Source organism: Anastrepha obliqua, chromosome 3 (genome assembly GCF_027943255.1).
Source record: "Anastrepha obliqua isolate idAnaObli1 chromosome 3, idAnaObli1_1.0, whole genome shotgun sequence".
In the NCBI taxonomy this organism is placed as follows: domain Eukaryota; kingdom Metazoa; phylum Arthropoda; class Insecta; order Diptera; family Tephritidae; genus Anastrepha; species Anastrepha obliqua.
In genome coordinates this window covers 80,132,216-80,151,368 of record NC_072894.1, presented here as the reverse complement: position 1 = coordinate 80,151,368, position 19,153 = coordinate 80,132,216, and the positions used below count along the sequence as shown (strand labels likewise).

Genomic DNA, 19,153 nt, shown 5'->3' with positions numbered 1-19,153 from the left:
TAAAAACAAAGCACGTTTTTTAAATTTCTCACAAGACTAACAAATTGCGCAACAGCATTTAATTTTTTTTATAACAGAATTCTAAGTTTGATTTTCGCCGGTCACGCTTCTTTTAGATAGAGTGTTTATATTTGTATAACTATATAAAATTGGCATATATAAATGCCACAAAGGGAGGTATGACGAGTGTTATGACTCGATCCTCGTTAATGACTCTGAAAATGTAGCACAGTTTTATTCGTCTGGCTATACTTAATAATATATATTTATATATATTATATATTATATATATTATATATACATATTTATTTATATCAGTCTATATGTGCGACGTACCCGGGCACTGTTGCCAGCATGCATTAAAAATTATTTACTACATTCAAACATCTCAGCAATTAACTTTTCGTATTTTGTAAATACTGATTTTTTTTTCATAAATACAATAAAGCCCACGGGTCTTGTGGAGATCGAAATCGTACTACGCCACAATCATTGGAATTTCCCATTATACATAGATACACTTACATACGTATTTGCATATATACAGCCGTTGAAAAATACTTAAGAACGATACTCAGTTCTCTCCATTCGAGACTTTTTCAATAAAATCACTCAAATGTTTTGCATATTAGGTTTTATTTTATAAATTTCAAATGTTTTCAATCAGTCTTTTTATCTAAGAAAAAAATATATAGTTTTACTTCATGGAAAAATTTAACACACTTCGAGAAAAATACCTAAGAACGAAGCAAAATAATATAAAATTATAAAAATGCAGGCGAAAGGAAAAATTGTACATTAATATTTTGTTGAAAATGCTTTTTGCTTTATTACTGCTGCACAAGGCCTTTGCATTGACATTATTAAACCTCTACAACGTTCAAGGGATGGACCCTATGCTGCCTAGGCCTTTTCAAACAACTGACCCAAATTTGTGATTTTCTGCGTACTGAGTGCATGTTCTATGTCATTGCAAAGATGTTCTATTGGATTTAAGTCGGCACTCGAAGATGCCCAATCCAGAACGTTGATCAAATTGTCTTCGAAAAACTCTTTTGCGTCACGAGAAGTCTGCTTTGGATGATTGTTTTGTTGAAATTTTCAAATCACCGGTGAACTACCTACCGCTCAAAGTAGAATTACATTTTGAAGTAACTGAACGTACTTTAGTACGTCCATAATACCTTCAATACGATGAACTGACCCGTCACCGGGTAACCTCAGGAAAAGTAACCTCACACCATTGTCTAGCCTCTTCCTCCCCAATCATAAATTGGTGAGACGAACTTGGGGTCGAATGCTGTAAATTTTGGCCGACACACGTGGACCAGAGTGGAGTTCAGAGTGTGTGCTCTACAGCAAATTCCAATGGCTTCTTCCGTACCAGCCGATCGTGAAGTCCTGCTTCTGCCAATCAAAGCACAACTGTTCTTTTCGTTATTGGTTTTTTCAGGTGAACAAAAATTTCTCGATGGATGTCAGCAGCACTCTTCCTGGGATCCTGTGTTGTCAATCTAATTATTATCCTATCATTCTGGCTAGTAGTCTTTCGTGCTTTGTTTTTTTCTGGGAACATTTTTTGCTATTTTATACTCAGCAAAATATTTCAAAGCATTAAAAACCATCGTTTTTGAAACGTTTAATTGTATTGAAATAGCACCGTAGAATAGTCCGGAATACTCCAGATACTTTATTTTTTACTTACTTACCAGTTTTAATATAAAGTAAAACAATTCACAAAATTTGAACGTACACCGAATCGTTCTTAAGCATATTTCTCACAAAAATATCAGTGCCTCCTACCAAAACGCAAAAAATCAATGCCCTTGAAGAGAAATAGATAAGTGAACGTACATATTTCAATGAATATGATCACAGCAAGTACATATATTCAAGCGCAAAAAGTACCGTTACGGCACAGTAGTCGATGAAAGATGCCCATATATGACTGCCAACGCTTCGTTCTTAAGTATATTTCAACGGCTGTATTTATAAATAAATATAGATGATAATATTATATTTGATAAGAGTTAATACTGAATTCCAATTTTCAATAAGATCCGTTTACAAGTAAGCATCATTATAAAGATGGGCCCCATTCACATAAAATATGAAATTAGTTTTTAGAAATGAAAACATTAACGCTAACAGACGCTTTTGTGTAGGCTGAAGTGTTATTTTTTGATTTCGCTGAAAGCCAATTTATTTCTATGGAATTTCTTATACTAGCAATGAGAAAATTTAAAGTTAAATATTTATTATATTTACTTATGGTGGTTTTTAAGTTTGTGTAGGTTTCCTGTTAATGAAGTGGATCAATTTGATTGATTGGTGATTGAGTAGTCTACATACAAGCGATTATCTCAACAGATGAGGGGTCGAGGAGTCGCAAACGCCGATGGGGTAGTGAGTGTTCTTCTCTACTAGTTATTCGTGAAATTCTAAAGAGAGAGAGAAAGATAGAGATAGAGAGAGAGAGAGAGAGAGAGAGAGTGAGAGTGAGAGTGGGAGCTAGGGAGCATTCACCCATTGACTTCAAGAAGTGGATTAACTGTAAAATAAAGTAACACAGAGTCAAAGACGACAGAATACCAGGTTGTGTCTTCCGAATTCGGTGTGTCGTAAGAGTCCATGTATAAACAAACAAAAGGAAGGGGAGTTACTAATTAGTTTGTGAAGAGGAAGAGTAGGCGAAAGCAATGGAAACAACCAAGCACAAAAAATTATATACACACACTTTCTTGCTTCTGGAGGCGTTATATTAATTTGCACTTTCGTTTTTATTATTTGGTTTGGTTTAAATCTTACAAATCGCAATATTACCAAGTCATTCACTGAATTTTCACAAACATGTAATTTCTCCTACTTTTATTTGTTGTCGCAATTGCGAACAAAGTAACTGCTTTTTAATGGCGCCACCTTCAGTACCCAATTTGGGTATTACTTAGTAATAGAAGCAAACTCCAGTTAAGTTTTTTCCTTTAGGCGGCGAGGTAATGCCTTTATCTTCAATGCGAAGTACTTTTGTAGAAGGCAAACTGCAGACAAAGCCACTATTGCTACTAAATATATTGGAAGATTAACGTCAAGAAATGCAAGGAGGGAGCTTACTTTACATTGCCTTTTATAGTTGTTAGAGGATTCTCAGCAAAAACTGGGGAAAGAAACCAAAACTTTGGATATAGTTGTATACTGCCAATATAAGGCCAACATTAAATTATCCCGTCTAAAGGCCTGATTATGCATACTTCACACAACTTCGCATAACTTCGCACAACAAGTTTAAATTCAGTACGCTGCTAATTTTTCGTAAGTTGTGATAATTTCGGCGTAACCAGACATATGCAAACTGTAGTTAACAGATTTTTATTTGACAGTTTAAAAATTATACAGTTGTACGAAATGTGCCCATACCAGGCCTTTAGATTGATGGCCTCACTTAAGGCGGCAATGCAATGCCAACAAACTAAGTAGCATACAAAGAGTAGTGGGAGCTTTTTCATGGCAGAAATTCACTCGAAAGTTTGCCATTGTCTGCGGAGGTACGACCGCTATTAGAAAAAACTTTTTATATCAGTTGGTGTTTCGTGTCCAGTATTTCGAACCTGTGTAAAAATGGTCACGTACCAACCCATCTAAAAAAAGCATCCTGCAGAAATATCACTTTCCTATTAAATAACCTGTTGCCTGAATGATAGCAAAGAAAGTATCCATCATTTCTTTTGCAAATGTTCGGCCCATCCTTCGAACAAACAACGCTTAGGAGGTATAACAAAAAAAACTGATCTAACTGATCAGTCTGTGTCAGAAAAAAGGAACCGCGATTATTCATGAAGTATTAAAGATATATATTTAAATTTGTTTTTATATGAAAGTATGTACAAAACTACGAGTCGCAATTCCTCAATAAACCATGTAGTCTTCATCGTTGTTTAGTATAGCCTGGCATCTTTTTCATGCTTTGAACCAGCTTTTCTGTGTAACTCACCGACAAGCACGACTAGATTTTGCGAACTTGATGCACGAGCTGCTTTAAATCATGGACTGCGCTTCCGGCAAGATGCGTTTTTATAGTTCCCCATACATTTTCATCTGGGGACTGGGAAGGCCAGTCCAATACTGTGACGCCATTTTCTAGTTTTGTTGTTTCTCAATGTGTTGTTCTGAGAGCAGTGGTTTTGATGATGTGGGACGGTAGGATATGTTCGCTTCCTTCAGTCGACGTTCGATGGTGTTGATACTCACATCTATTCCCTTTTTAGCAAGAACTAATCGTGCTTGGTGTAGTTACAAAGACGGGTCCGACCTAAAAGGTTAGACAATCAATTTATCCTGCTTTTTTGTCGTCATTCGCTTCAAGCCGCGCTCGGAAATGACATCAACATTTTTGTACACTTTATACCGCTGATTCCACATCACAACAAACTTTTTCGATTTTTTAATCACTTTTGCAGCTGCGGCGTAAGATAATTTCGGCCCTTTCGAATGCGTGCATAAAAATACCGCCTCAAAACGCTTCGTGTACTTCCCGTTTACAGGAAAGTTTCGAACGACACTAACCTGAGTTAGCACTGGTATTGAGTGGGACATTATTCAGCAAAAAACAGCACGAAATATATCTTAAAGTTACAAGAAAAAACCGGTTCTTTTCTTCTGACACAGACTGTATTATACTATAATATATTTGAGGGTTTTTCTATGAGAAGTGTAAGTGCAATGGCGTCTCCACGTGCCTGAGTAGTCATTTCATAAACAACACAACCAACTAACCAGCTCGAAAGGAAACTAATGACTTAAAAATCTATTAAATTAGAAATTTTTGATATATAGCGCTATCAGATGAAATGGATGCTGTTAGGAATATCAAACATATCGCTCGTTTGGTGGTGGTAGAAAAACGTCATAACTCAAAAAATCCAAAATTCGAGAAACACTTCAAAGTTTTCAATTTATGTACTTTGGCTCGCTGAGTAAAAGTAGATACATATTTTTACGCATCATAAAAGATAATTTATGTATCGAAATTGAAATTTGAATTGGTCGAGCCAAGGAACACCAAGAGATTTGGTGGTTCCTAAAACAGTCAGGATAAAAAGCCCAATGTATTTAGAGCTCTGGAAAGAGGGTAGAGAGTCAAGGAGAGAAGGAGAAAGCTATTAGAGAAAGAGATAGAAAAGAGACAGGGACAGAGGTAGTTAGTCCTGTGAGAATTTTCCAGATTCTTTGGTAAGTCTGTAAATATCCTCCAGTTCCACAGAACGAATTTTACTCATTCCCACAACATTGGAACCCAAAACTCGTAGTCTTGCTCTAGCAAAGGCACGGCACTCAGAGAGAACGTGCTCAGTGCTATCCACTTCCTCCAAGCAAGACAGGATTAGTGGGACCTCAATGATTCCAATGGTGGTCATATGCTGACCCCATGGATTGTGTCCTGTAATAATGCCGAACATCAACCGAACGTCTTTCCTTCCAAGTTTTAGTAGAAAGTTTGACAGTTTTCTGTTCGGACTTGTCACAAAATACTTTGCACTTCTGCAGCGGTCTAGATGGGACCATCCGGACCATCGCTTTTTATGTGGATTGCATTCATAATATCTGATCTAATTCATGATTTCTGCGGAACTGATTCCGATTATTGTTTATTTATGTTTCAGTTATATAATATATTATATGTATATAGTTTTAACTAATTTAATTAATTTCAATAAATTTTTATTTATTTTTCATACATTTTTCGTTTTCTTTCATTTCAGGGACTTTATTGACCAAACACTCAATTCAACTAACTCCGGCCTCTTTTAAATAAATATTAGGAAAAATAGCAACATTTTTGGTTATCTGCTATTTATGTACAAAACAAGATCAGCTCATTTTCAAAGTTCTCCTAATACCAGCTTTATTGCTAAATGAATACATCACCAATTATTTGCATTTAAAAAATATACCAAAGTAAAAGCAATCTAAGCAGCCTAAAATAATTGAAAAACTCACCACTGAATCCATCGTTTCACATCGTACACAAACCAGCTAGCGATCTAAACGCTTCCTCCGATGAGCAATACGATCGCTTCGCCAGTCAAAGTGGCCACAGACATCCTATACCTCAGTGCCCTCCAATACGCAAGTGCCAACGCTGTCACCACGCTGGGAGCAGCCATCGTCAGCACTATCGACGCACACAGCCGCAGTCTTGAACATTCGTACGCTGCACGCGCCGACCTCAATTATACCCTCGTGTAAATCTTGCACATCATATTGCCTTGTAACCAGTCAATTGCTTGTGAAATCTGAATCCTAATTTAACATAATCTGTATTGAAAAAAGAGGCTCATATCTTAACATATCGTCACATATCGTTGCATATAGCGTGCATACCAAACCAGCTTGAGAGCACAGCGTTCCGCGCGCTGCAGAGTTTTTTCTAGATTTTGTATCAATTAAACTTCAAAACGGCCGGAACAATGCTCAAAGTTGTTGGTGCATCTTGGCAAAAAACACGAATAGGGACTTACATCCTTATCGGTGCTGGTTTACTTGTGATAGGAGCTTTCTTCATTAGCTATATGGAACGTCCGAAATATAATGGCACATACTGTGCTACGGCATTTTGGTCGAAACAGACTGGATTTCACATTGAATACTGGAAACAGCAAAATGATCTACTTAACATTCCAAAGGGTGCTGCTAGAGTTTGCTACAAGGATTCCATCTATGAAAATGGGTAAGTGAAATGTGTTTCTTAAATTCCAAATTAAGAACTTCAGATTTTATAGCAACTGTGGTAATGAATGCCGCAGATTAATTAAATGCCGAAGATTAGTAAACGAGTAGCCTTAAATATTGGCAAACTATATTTTCGGCCTTTTTAGCTTAGAGCTAAAGCTTGCAGCTCTGTCTTCACTAACGGCTCCAAGATAGAATCGGGGGTTTTCTCGAAATCAGCCAGTTTATCTATTTCCTTTGAACCGCTGAATACTGCTAGTATTTTTCAAGCTGAAGTCTTTGCGATCCTACAGGCATGCAAAATGCTTAGGAAATGCGGGAGCGAGGAAGATATTAACATTTTCTCCGTTAGTCAAGCCACGATTAAGGATCTGACGACGCCATGGTGCAGAATGAAATTAGTAAACTCCTGTAACGGTAACATTTGTCTGATATGGGTTCCAGGACATAGGAACAGAGGGTATTTCTCAGGAAAGCACAGAAAAGATTGAGCTTCATTTCTTCATGTGCTATTTCGAAATCCCTTTGACCCTAATAGGATATACGAAGTACACAGAAAGTCCTTTGGACTCCTCGCCATTCAATTTCCAAACTCGTAGCTGTGTTTGCCGGCTACTGGACGATCGGCACTCACGGCCTCTGTAAATGTCCGGGTTTGGCAGCTTGGCCATTACATCAACAGCTCTGGCTGGCTGTAGATATCTGCCTGTTGTAGGTCTCATAATCGTATCCAAAAGGCACTTTAGTGCAACTTGAGGAGTGCCAGACTGGCACTTCAACCATTTCATCTACCTATCTACCTTGGCTTAGTGGGTTTGTATATGACCTTCAGTGAGTCCATACTGAGTTCAATTGTCACTGCTGACATTAAAAAACAAATCTAACAGCGGTAAGCCCTCGTCACGTAAAATGTATTTCTGCTATGCATACTCCTCACCGATCGCCGTAGCCGAATGGGATGGTGCATGAAACATCAAATGATAGGAAAAGTTTTTTCAAAAAGGGGTCGCCCCTCGGCAGACAATGGCGAATGTATTTCTACCATGAAAAAGATCATCATAAAAAATATTTGCCGTTCGAAGTCGGCTGAAAACTGTAGGTTTCTCTATTTGTGGAACAGCACTACAAATAGGAAGAAGAGCTCGCTCGAACACCCAGAAAGGATGTAAGCTTTAATTATAAAACTATTATATCTATTATAAACTCTTCACAAAAGGAACCATTTGCCATTTTGAGGTGGTATAAAGCCGAAGGCATCTTAGTTAATGGGGGAAAAAAATTAAGTGATGCACTTAATGTTTTAGATGAAGTTAGGTCTAACACCTTTCATGGATGTGTGCGCTCAGTCTCTTATTATTACTGTCTTGAAACTCTTACTGAATCTGTGGTAGAAGCTATAAAAAATGCAGTATTTCCACATTAGTTAGACAGTATCTCAACTCAAGGGATTTTGATGATGTCCTATTGGTCGGACACTTCTTTCAGATATTTCAGTATTCTTGAGCCTCTATTTAATATTTTGTGCTTTTATAGAGTCGATTTTTATAAGGAAAATGCCCATTGTTTGTATTTCTAGTTCCTCTGACATCTGCACCTCTCATAGACCGCGTGATTGGGATAGTGCACATTTTTTTGGATAAAGAAACTGAGTACCTCTCAGCTTACTTCAGGTACTTTGAAGAGATCTTGAATATTTAGGAAGAGGAATTTTTGTACTATTCCAGTCACTTCTCCTCCATTGCTTATCGCCTATATCAAATTGTTCTTGCATTAGGAACAGAAGTGAATATAAATGCTTTAGATTTGATCTGCTCTAGGATAGAATTTTTCTATAGTAGAATTTTTAGGATATCAAGGGTAATACCAGTTATTTAGTCTCGTCTCAAGTGATTGGGACCATTTCAGTTTTTAGTTACTTTGCCACAGCTTCTAATATTCGTTGCTTTTTCATTTACAGTTGGGCGCAAATCGAGGTGGAAACTCAACGTACTTACCCGGACTGGGTACAGGCTTTCGGTGCTGGAATACTTGAGGGCTCGTTGACATGGAACAATATCTATAATCAATGGAAAAAGTAAGTAACATTGGATGTAGGGTTTTCCAATAGAGACGGATTGTTTTGGAAATGTCTGTTGAAACTGTTTTTATTATTGGGGCACTGAAAATAAATCGCCATGGCAAGTTGGAGCATACAAGATTTGAGGTTATCGCTAAATCTCGTGAAGATTGCATGTATTGGCTACTTTGATCGATTTTTCTTGTGAGGTTTTCTGAACTCGCAGTCCTACTCCAATAAACCGCAATCGGAAGTTGTCCTCAAAGGCAGCATAACCTAGACCTTGCGGATCCATGACTCCCTATGAAGTTATGACGCATACTTCAACGATGCCATATTCACTGCCAAATGGCATGCATAAATGGATCTTTCTTAATAAACAAAGAATTTTGTTAATACCTCACACATAATATAGTTTTTGTTTATTTCATTTCCACCAGCCCCTATTGGAAAGCCCTATGCATAAAATTACAAACATTTTATTATTTGAAAATTTTTTTAACACCTATTTTTATTTCGCTCTTCAGCACCATCGAATCCTCCTGCGAACGTGATGAGGATTCGCAAACCTTTTGCTCTTGGCTGCGCGATCTCCTGGACGAGAACTACATTCGCATTAAAGAGACAGCTGTACAACGCGGCGAGCACGACCACTACTGGCATCAGATCAGCCTCTACTTCAGTCAATTGGAGGGCCTAGAAACGGGGTATATACGCGGCGCATCTCGTGCACGTTCAGATCTCGAAGAGGAAATACCATTTTCCGATTTTCTACTTTTGAATGCCGCCGCTGACATTCAGGATCTCAAAATTTATTTTGAGAACTTTGTATGGATGAAAAGTAATGAAACAGCCGACACGGAGACCGCGGACGTTGTCACAGCTGAAGCATCAGCTAAAGAAGCAGAAACAGGACCAAAGAATTTCTTTCTACCGAGCGCCACAATGCTGACGAAAATCTTTCAAACCGCCGACGCACCCACATGGCGGTTACTTTTTGGTCACAGCACTGCCGGCAGCTACGCTTCTATGTTGCGCATCCAAAAGCGTTATAAATTTCATTATCACTTCTCACCGAATCAACGCTCGAATACAGTGCCCGGCGTAGATATAACATTTACCGGCTATCCAGGCATACTCGGCTCCACCGATGACTTCTACATCGTGAAGGGTCGTCAGGTGCAATCCATTGTCGGCGGTGTAGGCATAAAGAATGAGAATCTCGATTTGTGGAAGACAGTGAACGTTACACAAGCGTTGCCGTTGGCTGCGCGTGTCATGGCCGCGAATCGTATAGCGCAGAATCGTCGCACTTGGGCAAAGGCAATGTCGCGTCACCCCTTCACTGGCTGCAAACAGTGGATAACGGTCGACTTGAACAAACTGCGCCCCCAAGACAATTTATACATGACGCTAGCCGAGGATGAAAAACATGACGATGCCGCATTGCCGTTGAATGCCGCAGATGAGGCAGCCATAAATGAACGTCATAACCGCAACAAAGGATTGGTATGGATTGTCGAGCAACTGCCGGGTCGCATGCATCTGAAAGATGTCTCTGAGAAGTTTTTAACGGGCGCAAACTCAACATGGATTGCCAATGGTGTGCCCTACTTCGATGAGATGTTGCAAGCTAGCGGCGTATCCCCTGAAAATGCCTATCTCGACATGAAGGCAGCGCTTGACGAAGAACTAACTAATCTCGAGGCAGTCGATCAGTTTATGCGAAAACACGGTTTCCGAGGCGATCTGCTAGGCGAAGAGTCGGTTGCGTATGGCAACATTGACATCAAATTGTTCTCCTACAATGCGCAAATAGGCATTAGCGACTATCATGCCTTTGCTGGGCCCATTTTTATACGGCTACAGCACGTGCAACCGCGTGAAGCGATTGCGAGTGTCGCAAGTGAATCAACTGATATAGCTTCCAATTTGATGGATGGACGCTTGAGTGTAAGCATTGATGATGCGTCGCAGCTTGCCGAACTGGAGCGCATAACCGAACATCGATCGGTGCGCAATGACATTCAAGCAAATGCAATGCGAAAGGCCTCCAGTGGTCCATTTAAGTGGTCTATAGTTCTAGATCACGTGGCGGATGTGCAACATCAGGGGCATCCAGATGAATTCAATTTTGGCAAAGTATCGCCAACATGGGCGTGGTGACGTGGGATGCGGTGAACAGTGTCTGGCTTAATGCTCTGGTGCCTATTCAAATACATAGCAAATAAAGAAATATTTTAATTTAATTTCACAATCATTTTCACTACTACACATGCAGGTGTGTGTATCCATTTAAATTTGACGAGTGTATTTTTGAGGCATTTTTTATTTATGCTTGGAACTAATCCGTTTGTCTTCTACCAAGAACCGAAGCATATTTTTTTTAGAAAATTTTATGATTTATAATAAATTCGTAGCAATTGCGCCTAAGAAAGAATGTTGTGATTTTAAGCCGATTGTGCAAAATTATTTCGATTGTATAAATCGTAGAAAAAATTGTAAACATTTTATAAATTTTGTGCGTCCATAGCATTAAAATTGTAAAAAATTAAAAGAAACTATGAACTTTAGTCTTCCATAGTTCTAAAATATTTCTTGGAAATTTTGTGTGTAAACATCTTATCAGGTGTGTTTTCCACGTCTATCTAAGGTTTCTAACTTTTACACAGTGCAATTGTGAGAATAAAAATACATACATAAAAATAGAAAACAATCTACATTTTGTTTCATTTCGCATGAATGTAAAGTTAGGAGGAGTTGCCTGATCTCCCATGGGGCGCGTCCCAGGTGGTGGATAGGGAAGCCCTGATGGGGTGGGTTCGACACTCGTGTGATGACTCAAAGTTGGCATAGAATCAGGACGCCATCGGCGAACCAAACTGGCTAGGGAGGAGTCCCGAATAAAAACCATCCTTGGTAATGGACAACACAAAGAATATTACTCCAGGTGGAATCCACACAAGTGGCAATCCACCCACTTCGGCAGCAGGGGCATGGATTCTGAAGGCCCCAACCCTTACCCAAGTCTCTCGGCTCTATGAACGAGAGCGCATCCTGGAGGAGACGGGGCTTGCTATCGCAATCTCCTCTTCTCCAGAGTCTGAAAAACGTTTCCATGTTTCGGAGTGCCTGAGTTGTGAAGTCTCTTCGGTGGCTGCACGACCTCCCAAAGAAGCCGGGAAATCGAAGAGCGTGGCAAGGAGGGAGAGAAGAAAGCGGCGGGCAAGGCTCATGCGGGAGAAATCCGCATGTGGCTCTGCCGGCCCTTCTGCCTCTATGCCTTCCAAAAGACCACAGTCGGCGGACGTGACACCCACGGAAGCTAACGAATCTTCGGTGGGCGCGGGCGCTTCCAAGCTGCCTCGCTCTCGAGGTAAGCGGAGAAGGACGGTGGCTGAACGCAGTACACCTCCCTGCCCTGCAGCTGCCGCCAATGGCCGAGCCACGACCCTCCAAGGTACGAGCGCGGTCTTGGCGCCAGTCAATGATCGCGGGAAAAGGTTCTGCTGAGCCATGTCCCTGTCGGCGAGGGTGGAGCATGGGGAGCGGGACCTTCGCCCAAGCGCATCTGAGGGTGCGGCCAAGCTTAAATCGGGGTATTCTTTAACTTTGCGAACAACTCACCTCTTATCTGCATCATTAAATATTTTATTTGGCGCAGATCTGCCCTTATCTTCTATCTTGTTTTCGTGACGAAACCTTTCTATAATGTCCTGGATAGTTGAGGAACTAATAGCAACCATTTCTGCAATTTTTCGTTGACTTTTGCCCTCTTTATAATGACGAATAACGTTTTGCCATTTTTCAAGTGAGGTCCGTTTTCCCATTTAAAAAAAATTAAATTTTTTCAACTTTTCTTTACAAAATTTTTTTGAGAATGACTTAAGACGCTAAGTTAAACAGAAAAAAAATGCATATCTCCGTTATTGCATTCTCAGAGAAAGTATAAAATACACTGCATCATTTAAGCTGTGATCATATGTTTCCATATTTTTTCAGCAAGCTTTGTTTTTGTTATCGTTCTTTCTGCAGTGGTAGACAACACACACATATCTCATTACAAGTCGTATACATTTTTTTGATTAAATTTAATAAACATCGAGCCATTTTTTTTTTTTAAGTATTACCTGCATCAAATAAGCCGTGAGTCACTGTATATGTTTATATGTATGTCAAAGTGTTAACAAAAACCTTCCAACCTAACTAAAATCGATGAGACAATTTGTATACTCTTACTGTGCACGAAAACACCCCTATCTCATTCATTACCAAAAAAAGAACTCAAAAGAGAAATACAACAACTAAGAAATAAAAAAGCGTCCGGATTCGATTTAATTACTGCTGGGGTGTTAAAAAAGTTACCCTATATAAGTTTGCTTAAATTAGTGAAGGGGTTTAATCATTCAATTCATCTACACTATGTTCCCTGTACTCTGTGGAAAGTTGCAGAAATGATAATGATTCCAAAAGTGGGAAGAGATTTACATCTTTTTTCCTCATATCGACAAATCTGCCTCAAATTGGTAAGCTATTTGAAAAGCTCATCCTCAATCGATTGACGCCATTTATCGACTCTAAAACCTTGTTACCTTCGCATCAATTTGGCTTTCGCAGTAAGCACTCAACCATCGATCAGGTGCACAGCATTACAGCTGTAATCGAAAACTCTTTTGAACAGAATAACGTGTGTTCAGTAGTATTCCTGGACGACGCACAAGCTTTCGACAAGGCTTGGCATGTCGGTTTAAATACCATAACAAACTAAATACCTGCCTTCCAAATGATTTTTGCGCCCTTCTAAAGGCGTATCTGAGCGAACGCTACTTTCGCCTTAAACAAGGAAACGAATACTCAAACCTTGAATGCGCCGCAAGGAAGCATTCTGGGTTCGCTCTTGTACCTTCTATATACCGCAGACTTGCCGATATCCCAGAACAGCTTGATCGCCACTTTTGCCGACGACACTGCCATCCTAGCAATTGGAAAAGGCGCTGAAGAAGTTGCAGAGAAAACTTCAAAGTGCAACAAACGCTATTGAACAACGGACGAAGACTTGGCGCATAAAATTGAACAATGCCTAGTCAGTTCATGTAAACTTCACCAACAAAAAAGTGAATCAGTTCCCAACAATACTGCTACGGGCTGCAATACCCCATGCAAACACTGCAAAATACCTTGGCTTAACGCTCGATGCTAAGCTTCAATGGAAGGCGATCTGAAGATAATAAAAATGAAAAAGCTAATTGGACGAAGATCAAAGCTATCCATATATACAAAAATATCTATATATAAACAATTCATAAAGCCTGTGTGGTCCTATGGCGCGCAACTATGAGGTTGCGCCAGTCAAAGTAAAATAAGTATACTTGAACGACTCCAGAATAAAACCCTTCGAGATTTTCTCAACTTCGCTCAGGCCTAACCCGACGACTGCATTGAATTAAACCGCATCATCTGGCATGATGACTGTTAACTTAAGTAAGAGACTATGAAAATCTCTTCAGAAAATTCTCTTTATGTTACCGAAATTGTACTGCTCGTTAGTTTTGATGTAAGTAGTTGCAGTGTCAACAAACAGTGTTATGTATTTTATATTGTATGTATGTTTGTATTAAAAAAAAATGTTAAAGTGACAATGCCTTGCCACTTTTCCAAATTTTTAAGAAATTTATTAGTTTTGAATTCTTGGGATTTGAAAAAGGCCCATCTTATACATATTACATGTTTGTTGATCGGATTTGAAATAGTAGTTCATCTCTTACTAGGCAAAAGGGCCATTAAGTTTCTTTTATGCACCTATAAAGGCTTTTCCAATAAGAGGTGTTATTTTGAGAAAAGATCAATGGTTTCGTTGCTTGTGTGACACTTAGCGCCGTCTTGTTGAAAATAAACGTTGTCCCGATCAATACCATCCAATTCCGGCCATAAAAAGTCGTTAATCATCTCTCAATAGCGCAATCCATTCACCGTAACTGTTGCTCCAGCTTCATTTTCGAAAAAGTAAGGCCCATTGACTCCGCCGGACCATAAACCGCACGAAACCGTCACACGTTGAGGATAGAGAGGTTTTTCCAGAATAACTCTTGGACTTTCTGAGCCCAGATCCGACAATTTTCCTTGTTGACGAAGCCACCGAGGATGAAATGGGTCTCATCACTCAAGATGATTTTTCGATGGAATTCCGGATCATTTTCATGCATTTCAACAGCCCAATCAGCAAACACACGACGTTGTTGATGACCGACCGGCTTGAGTTTTTGTATTAACTGGACTTTATAAGCCTTAAGACCCAAATCTTTATGCAAAATACGATGTTATGACGTTTGTGGAATGTCTAATTCCAAAGAACGACGTGGAATGGACAAACCTGGGTTTTCTTCAATACTTTCGGCTACAACAGCAATATTTTCGGCTGTTCTTGAGCGACGTGCTCGGGTTTTATTCTTCACATCACTAACTTGTCCCGACAGCTCGAATTTTTTCATTAATTTCTGTATTGCGGTCCGAAAAGCTGCTTTACGATGACCCAAAATGTTCGAGTTTTACGAACCGTCTCTGCTAAATTTTCACCATTTTTATAGTGAATTTTAATAATTTCTATGCGTTGTTGAAGCATGGTTGGTTTCATTTTTATTAATGGCGTAATGTCTACTTGTCAAATATCAAAAACTGACAGCTTCAAAGTGACATCTACCCAAATAGCGGGCTATTCAAAGTAACACCTGTTATTGGAAACCCTTTCTGTACGAGTTTTTTTCAAAAAATAAGGTGAATTTTTAAATTTCGCGAGTTAAGTACATCCGACTTTCGATTATTTTTTTTTTTATGTTGGTCTGGAAGATATAACCACGGTTTTAGCAATATATGTAGCATGTTTAGTTTGTTTGTGAGAGGCATAAATAAGTCAATACTTTTGCCTATTCGGCGTTTTCTGCTATCGAAAAAATGGATCAAAGAAGTTGGTGGAAATTTGGTGTAAAAAATGGAATTAAGTGCTCAAATACACTTGAAATGTGACAGTGGCATAAGGTGAGAGTACTCTGAGGCAAAAAAATGTGTACAAGTGGTACAAGAAGATGTGAATGACGACGCTCGCTCTGGACGCCCCAGAACATCAACAACCGATGAAAATGTTGAGAAAGTGAAGAAAATTGTTATGGAGAATCATCGAACCACAATTAGAGAAGCTGCTGAGGATGTCTGCATATCGGTTAGACCATGCCATGCAATCTTTTCGGAAATTTTAGGCATGAAGTGTGTAGCAGCGAAGTTCGTTCCAAAATTGCTGAATTTTGTTCAAAAACAACGTCGCAGGAATATCGCTGAGGGGTTTTTGAATGACGTCAACGATGATTCAGATTTGCTTTAAAGGGTCATAACTGGTGACGAATCATGGGTTTATGGTTAGAACACCGAAATCAAAGCTCACTAGTCCCAATAGAAGAGTTCAGGAGAGCCAAGACCAAAAAAAAGCACGCCAAATGTCAAGGTTTCACTCACTGTTTTCTTCGATTACCATGGCGTAGTGCATCAGGAGTATTAAGTAATGCGCCGTTTGCGTGAAGCAATATGAAAAAACGCCCGGAATTGTGGAAAAAAATGCATGGCTTTTGCATCATGATAATCCACCTGCTCACTCATCTTTACTTGTGAGAGATTATTTGGTCAAAAACAATACCGTTATCACGCCTCAGCCACCGTAATCACCCGATTTGCCCCCTGCGACTTTTTCTTGCTACCAAGATTGAAGAGACCCATGAAAGGACGGCGTTTTGTGACGATTGAGGAGATAAAAACCGAATAGCTGAGAGATCTCAAGCATATACCAAAAAGTCATATCAGAATTGCTTCGAGGATTGGGAAAAACGCTGGCACAAGTGTATTATATTCGAGGGGGCTTACTTTGAAGGAGATAAAATAGGAATTCATAAATAAATAAATATTTTTGAGAAAAATAAAAATTCACCTTTTTTTCAACACACCTCGTATGTGCGCGTTGTTGTTGTCCAGTTTTATTAATTTTCAATATCGTGTCTGCTAACTCGAAGTGAAACATGGTGAGAGTTAAATAAAGTAACTGTTTTTTTCTTTAATACTCCTATTCCCTTAGGTAACTGTCATGATGGAGAGAATAATGACAATGCGAATTTGACAATGAGTGACGTCGTATTAGCACCAGTATAGCCAGTTTACCATTTTCGTAACTTGATTTAGCTTTTTATTTTTTTGTTATTTCGTCTCGGAGTCTTTCTAGTCTGTTCTAATTAAAAGTAATGCTTATAATTTTGTAAAATATTGTATAATTTTTTTTCATTAGTTTAATAATTCGCTCAGCTTTATTTAGCTTTACTTTTTGTAACATCTGGTCGCATTGCTCCCGATTGTGGTTGTTGTTGGTGTTGCCTAGCTTTGTAAATAAAAACGCACTAAAATGCTCATTTAAAGAAAATAAAATACCAAATATTTATTGAATTGCTTAAAGAACTTTGTATGCGTGACAAATTGTCTTTAAAATGTGCGTTTTGTTTAAGGGGGAAGTCTACTGTGAATTTTTCAAAAAATCGATTTTTTTTTATTAGCTTAAAAAATACTTTAAACCCTCTTAAATAAGGTACAACCTTTTCCCGAAGCGCTCCAAAGCGCGTACCTGCTAATACTGAAACTTTAAACGCATTTTTCTCGAAACTAAGTTTTTGTATACGGTGTACACGATATCTCGAGTTCTGATAAATGAATCAGCTTAAAAATTTAATTATATATTCTCTGTAATAGTGTCTCTCGTCTGACATAGGATTTTTTTGATATCGTTATTTGTTAAATTGTTATAAACAATAGTAACATCAATTTTAGGCAAAAAAAAAGAAAAAAATTTCAAGAATTTTTTTTTCAACGCCAAAATTTTTATCGACATAATCCTACGTCAGACGAGAGTCAATACTATGTATATGATAACAATATTTTGTTTTTTTGTTTTAGATCACCGAAACGTAAGATTTCCTGTACACCGTTTAGGCACCTAAGAAAAGCGGACCTGCGCTTGCAGAAGTGCCACAGCGACCATTTTGAATATTTTGACTTAAAATTTTTTTTTTCAAAAACTTAAATATATAATAAAGATAAGAGTTTAAATAGATTTTATGTACGAGCAATATTTTGTTAGAAATAAAATCCGGAAAATAAGCCTGTTTTTTCCCTTGTCACAGTAGACTTCCCCCTTAAATAAATGTGTTGTGGTTATGTAAGTACAATTTAATTTATGAGTTTTTTGTTAAGAAAATCTCTTTTGTTAAAAGAACGACTTTTTGGCTATGTTTGAGGTTATATACTCTTTTTGTACGAGGGATGCCTTTTATATGTCGGAATTAGAGAACAAAATAAAATTTTAATCATCGAAAATCACTTTATTGTTTTTCAAAATATTCTCCATGAAGATCTATACACTTTTGCATGCGTTTGAACCAATTGTCGAAGCACTTTTGCCACTCTGAATGAGGTACCTCCAAAACATGCATTCTGAATGCCGCAACCGCTTCTTCAGGTGTCGAAAAACGTTGACCTCTCAGTTTGTTTTTTACGTACGGGAATAAAAAGAAGTCATTCGGTGCCAAGTCAGGACTATACGGCGGATGACCCATTAAATCGATGTTTTGGGTGCTCAAAAATGCAGTTGTTTGAGCCGATGTGTGAGAGCTCGCATTGTCCTGGTGAAGAGTGATCCGTCTTTGGCGATTGGTTTTCCTAATTTCTTGGAAGACAACTGGCAAACAAATGGTTGTGTACCACTCAGAATTTACTGTTCTGCGTTGTTCTAGTGGTACGGTTTCGACATGTCCAGTTTTTCCGAAAAAACAGGCGACCATTTGCTTGGAAGTGCTTCGTGCGCGAACAACTTTTGTTGGATTTGGCTCATCTTACACATACAGTCGACTGCTATTTACTTTCGGGCTCATACGCGTAAATCCAGAATTCATCACGTGTCACGATGTCATAGACGTGTTTCGAAGCCCCGCGATCGTATTTTTTTAGCATTTCCTTCGACCAATCGACACGAGCGTTTTTTTGAGCGATTGACAAATTGTGTGGGATCCAACGCGAACAAATTTTTTTGACAGTCAAATGTTTATGCAATATTGAATGTATGCTGGTCCCACTAATGCCTAGGATTGTCTCAATCTTACGATAGGTCACATGACGATCTTGCAATATCAGTTGGCGGACAGCATCAAAGGTTTTCGGAACAACAACTGATTTTGGACGACCTTCACGAAATTCGTCTTGGAGTGAACTACGACCGCGATTGAATTCACCGTACCATCGATAAACACTGGTCCTTGATGGAGCTTCATCGCCAAAAAATGAATTAAGTTC

The 19,153-nt window shown here is 38.8% G+C and overlaps 1 protein-coding gene across 3 annotated transcripts in view; it reads left to right on the top strand.

The window, feature by feature from the left end:
* LOC129241860 (putative phospholipase B-like lamina ancestor) overlaps window positions 1–11,498 on the top strand; it is an 86,665-nt gene extending 75,167 nt beyond the window's left edge. For all 3 annotated transcript variants that reach the window (XM_054878400.1, XM_054878402.1, XM_054878401.1), the window contains exons 3-5: window positions 5,757–6,724; window positions 8,684–8,800; window positions 9,310–11,498. In XM_054878400.1, the coding sequence (XP_054734375.1) occupies window positions 6,465–6,724; window positions 8,684–8,800; window positions 9,310–10,948 (2,016 nt within the window). In that variant the 5' untranslated portion in view covers window positions 5,757–6,464 and the 3' untranslated portion in view covers window positions 10,949–11,498. The remainder of the gene's footprint in view (window positions 1–5,756; window positions 6,725–8,683; window positions 8,801–9,309) is intronic.
* The last annotated feature ends 7,655 nt before the right edge of the window (window positions 11,499–19,153 follow it).